Genomic DNA, 4,964 nt, shown 5'->3' on the forward strand with positions numbered 1-4,964 from the left:
TATCATATATGTCATTTTTCAAAAATTGACTAAAAGGTAGTGGATACTGTTAATTACTATTATGCTAAGATCTTGTACTAAAATAATGTTAAAACCATTACGTTTCCATTACCATACATACGTTTCCATTTCCTCGTATAAAAGGAACATTCATATCATCTGCCATTTTAAAATAACATCATTTAAATATTGAATTTGCTTCTGAAATATTAATTTGTCTCATTTCTTTAACTCTAACACATTGTAAACAATGATGACATTATACCAACTATAATACTAAAAATCTATTCCCCATTCATTCGAAAGATCATTTTTTGAAGCAAGGTTAACATTGAATGTTCCCAAACTTCAATAACTGTAGTTTACTTTCTTTACAATATCTAACAATATATTAGAATACTATAAAAAATATTGTATGCACAAGAAACTGTTTATAGCGAAATAGCAAAAGAATTAATCACATATTATAACTAAAACGAGATTGTTAAGTAGATTATATTATACTGCATATGCGTTAGTGTTTCAGCTGGTAAATATAGTTTTTATATCTGAAGATAAATAAGATTTAATTCTATAAAATTGCATAATGAATTATACATATATCTATTACTATTCGTATTTCCCCTTAGTTGTATGTTGTCAATAGCATCAATCACGAACATATAAATAAATATAGAAGAAACCGTTCGGAAAAGGAAAGGGAAAAATGAACATGGAAGACAAGAAAGTTTTCTTCATGTTTAGCGTATGCGTGATACGCTTTGAATGTCTCAGATAAAGATAAAGATAAAGATACTCTGCTCATTTCTATTTGTTCCGCAGAACGAGAAATTTGTTGTCTTTCATATTGGTTTTTACGATTCAATTTTTGGGCAGTTTTCCCTAGCGAGTGTCGGTCCCTGTTTGATATAACCAGACCGTAATTTATACAGATATGTAATATAGATATATATTTGTAAAACTGAAATCAGATGAAATAAATGTTGCCTGAGGTTTTAAACGTTTAATAAAAACAATATTTCATTTGGAAAAAATGTAAGATATGTAAAATTACACATTGATCATTTTGCTGGTCTTGTATCATAAAACGTGTGGCCCGAAGAGCACGTGTCCGGTAGAGATACGTCACTTGTGTTAGGAATCGTTTTATAACCTATCACAGTAAAGGAACGTCCCAGTATAGCAGCCGAAGAATGCCGTGAAAGTTTTTGCACAAAGTACAATTGATCTACAATTGATATTTTCCGCAATACTTATCTGGTGTTCGGACAGGGTGTCCCATACTCATGATATTTATGACAGTGGAATGGCGTTAGTAAATCAATTACAAAAATTTTCGAGATCAATTCTCGGTATTGCATCAAATTATTCAAAATATACAAGCAACACAACGTTGCCCTTTTTGCAGGCAACAAGAGGAATATCGACCACGCAACCACTTTCAGAAAAACAAGAGTAAGTGATACAAATTTTCTTGTGCTTTCCTTCTTTTTTTAATAGAATTTCAGTACTTACCTTCCAATATAAAATTGGTGTCAAAATAATAATGCTAATAATAATGTCTAAGAAATTTTTCTCTTTGTAGGAGTATAACATCTAGAAAAATAACATAGTATTAATAGAATAGTATTAATAAGAACAACATTGACAGTGAACAACTAAAAATATAACACTGTTATAAATATATGATATACGAATTTTATTTATGTATTATTAAGACAAGTATATCTTATTTTTAAATTATTTCTATTATCATAAGTGATACATATAATTAAGGTATAATTAAGAGAAGATTAATTGAAGAAACACAAAAAATAAAGAAAATAATTATATTGAGATAATTTTTATCTTTCATAAATATTATTTTCAGAGTAAATATAACGTTTGTTAAAGCAAGTGGAGAGAGAATCAAAGCAAAAGGGAAAGTTGGAGATACTATATTAGACATAGTAGTAAATAATGAAATTGATTTAGATGGATGTGGTATGTTTTAAAGAAGCATAATTTACTTAATTTAAAATAAATAATTTTGAGGTAGAAAATATTTGAAAATTTTCATTTTTATTAAGTTTAACATTCTTATTATTTTTAACTTTTGATACTTTATTATATAAGTATGTTGTAATCTTAAAATATAATTGATATAGGTGCTTGTGAAGGAACATTAACTTGTAGTACGTGCCGTTTAATATTTTCGAAAGAAGTTTATGACGCACTTCCTGACAAACCAACAGATGAAGAATTAGACATGTTGGATTTAGCATATGAATTAACAGATACGTTATAATCAGTAATATTAATAATCAGTATCAAATTATTCACATTATTAATTCTATTACCTTTTAATATTTTATAAAGTGAATTTTTCTATTTAAATTTATGTAAAAACAGGTTAGTATTGGGTATTTCGAAATCTGCATCTCAATGTAGAATTTCAAATCGCTATCTCTGAATACTACGAAACTGAAATTATAATAAATGTTCATAGTTTTTTATTTATGACCCTATAATCATTACAAATCTATGTTGGAATTAGCATATTTACAATGTTGATTTTCAAATGGATAAATAGAAATCTTATTGTGTATTAGTATTAATTTGTATAGCAATAAATATATTTATTGACATATTCAGTTATATAATATTTAATTTCAGGTCACGGCTAGGCTGTCAAATAGTAATGTCTAAGGAACTAGATGGAATTGAGGTAAGAGTTCCATCAACAATTAATGATGCAAGAGCATAACTGAAATTATCTATAGGTTTTTGAAAATTTGTATACAATGTTATACATCTCTTGTTAAAAAACCCTTGTTATAATTATTAAAATATTGGTATTAAAAAAATATAATAAAGAATCTTGTGTTTAAATGTGAAGCTTATATATATATACATATGTTATAGTATAATTGCAATTTTGATATTTGTACATTGCCATTGTAAAAAGCCTATCCAATTATGAAGAAAATATATCTTTTATTTTTAATATACAGGGTGTCAATTTTAAAACGTTTATCTAAATTATTTTCGTTACTATTAAAGATAAGAAGAAATTACTAAGGAAGACTTAAATGGTTTTAAGATGTGTACTTGGTTATGATAAAAAAGACTCTTGTGGAATAAATTTTGCAACTTCTGAAAGATTAGATAAAAGCTTAGAACCTAAAAAATAATTTGAAATTAATTTCGTTTAGATATACTGTTTGATTTCTTAGCTATGGGCAAGTTTAAAAGATCATCAAACTCATGGTCAACAAAACAACAGAAATGTACATGCAATGCTTTTTCGTTTCACAACAAGTTATCTGACACTATCATCATTTTCGTGGCACATGCAACATTATCGATTCAGTATAGTAATGTTTTGGATTAAAACAAATGTCTCGACATTGGAGCAAAATATTTCAACCTTTAAGGACTAAAATTAAAACTTATGAGTTTGTTTATAATTTTAATAGATTTTATTAATATTGTGTTTACTGGTTTATTAATTACAAGAAAGTTTGTAAAAGACTGAAGTTTTACGTAAAAAGTACAAATATTCTTTCAACAAAATTAGTCAAATCACATCATTATTTATACATATTGTATATAAATAAAATATGCGGATATATTACTTTACCCTAGAATTAAAATTCAATAATATTGAAGAATCTTATTTATTCAGATTTTGTACATTAGCGCTTCTAACCTCGGATAATAGAACAACAAATTAAATATTTTTAAACAAAAAAACTTTGTTCCTTTGTTTGATTTCCCTTGCTCGCGTTTCTTAACTACTTAGATATAAAATACTTACGTTTTCGAAAATTCATACTTCACAAGCTACTAAACGCTTTATCTGTTCAGAATAATTTATTGTTTTCTTAACTAGGTACATACCAAATACATCTATTAAGTTGGTATTTCTCATAATTACCAGTACAGAAAGCTAAAACACTTTTGTACTATGCTTGTTATACATGGATCTAACAAATAATTTAACTTGTGTATTGTCGTTTGTATATTTTGTTACGTGTAAAATATTCTATTTCTACACTACTTACAAGTTCGATAAAGTGTACATTACACATCGTGAAATTTACATATTTTCACTTGGTTACCCTGCCCAATTCGAATATAATTCAGAACGTATGTGCTATATTTATATATTCTGCATTTGTTTTGTATATTATGTACACTGATCTGATCTTTGTAAACGCGAGTTTTACGATATTAATGAGAAATTTGCCAATTTAATGGAAGTTGTTAATTTTTTCTGGCACGTTTCACGTTAGCAGACATGTTTCTTAAGTTACAGTCGAAAAGTGTTTTTATGTAAAAGAATAGGAATGATCAAGTTATTTTAAGATGAGAAGATATTTCACGTCTTCTATTTAAATATAGCGTTAAATTTTAATTCCGTCAATTCGTATATACTCATACATCGAATTTCCTTTTCTCATGTCATTTCTTTTCTTTCATTTCACATTTAATTACAAAGATAAAGTGTAAGTACGTTCCTCATAAAATTAATATCAAATGTCGCAAAATATACAAAAGTAAACTAAGAAGAGGGGTACATATTATTACACAAACTGTCGTTCATATTGCATATGTACATATGCAGTATAAAAACAATACTTTTTAGTTTTTAATCTCTTGTTTAAATAATCCTAATATCTAAATTTGTATCGGTCATTGATTCGATATAACTGCGTTTATTGGAAGTAATTAAGCTATAGCCTGCGCACAAGAGAAGAAGGAACAAACACGTATAGTATACACGCTTAAATAACAAAATTAAGTCAGTTTACGTTCAATGTGAACTTGATCAAAGTTCCAGTCTCGAATTATAGAGTTTCTTACTATCAGTTTACAAAATTCGATATTACGATTATGTACCGTATTTGAAAAACATAAAATGCTTTGTTCAATTTTAAATAAAACTAATATTTACCAAAGCGAATACGAAAAAAATGTTA

The 4,964-nt window shown here is 26.8% G+C and overlaps 1 protein-coding gene across 1 annotated transcript; it reads left to right on the top strand.

Moving 5' to 3' along the window:
- Positions 1-1,049: 1,049 nt before the first annotated feature.
- On the top strand, positions 1,050-2,990 carry LOC117239961 (adrenodoxin-like protein 2, mitochondrial). The gene is made up of 4 exons (XM_033505782.1): positions 1,050-1,455; positions 1,871-1,983; positions 2,148-2,280; positions 2,656-2,990. The coding sequence occupies exons 1-4, from the start codon at positions 1,307-1,309 to the stop codon at positions 2,744-2,746; spliced, it is 486 nt and encodes a 161-aa protein (XP_033361673.1). The 5' UTR covers positions 1,050-1,306; the 3' UTR covers positions 2,747-2,990.
- The last annotated feature ends 1,974 nt before the right edge of the window (positions 2,991-4,964 follow it).

The sequence above is a fragment of the Bombus vosnesenskii genome, unplaced genomic scaffold (assembly GCF_011952255.1).
Source record: "Bombus vosnesenskii isolate JDL3184/JDL3185 unplaced genomic scaffold, Bvos_JDL3184-5_v1.1 scf7180000014509, whole genome shotgun sequence".
In the NCBI taxonomy this organism is placed as follows: Eukaryota; Metazoa; Arthropoda; class Insecta; order Hymenoptera; family Apidae; genus Bombus; species Bombus vosnesenskii.

Bases quoted from the DNA above. Each gene is read 5' to 3' on its own strand.
- LOC117239961 (XM_033505782.1), top strand. From the start codon at position 1,307: ATGGCGTTAGTAAATCAATTACAAAAATTTTCGAGATCAATTCTCGGT. The intron at 1,984-2,147 runs GTATGTTTTAAA...TAATTGATATAG, and splicing joins AATTGATTTAGATGGATGTG to GTGCTTGTGAAGGAACATTA. The intron at 2,281-2,655 runs GTTATAATCAGT...ATTTAATTTCAG, and splicing joins GCATATGAATTAACAGATAC to GTCACGGCTAGGCTGTCAAA.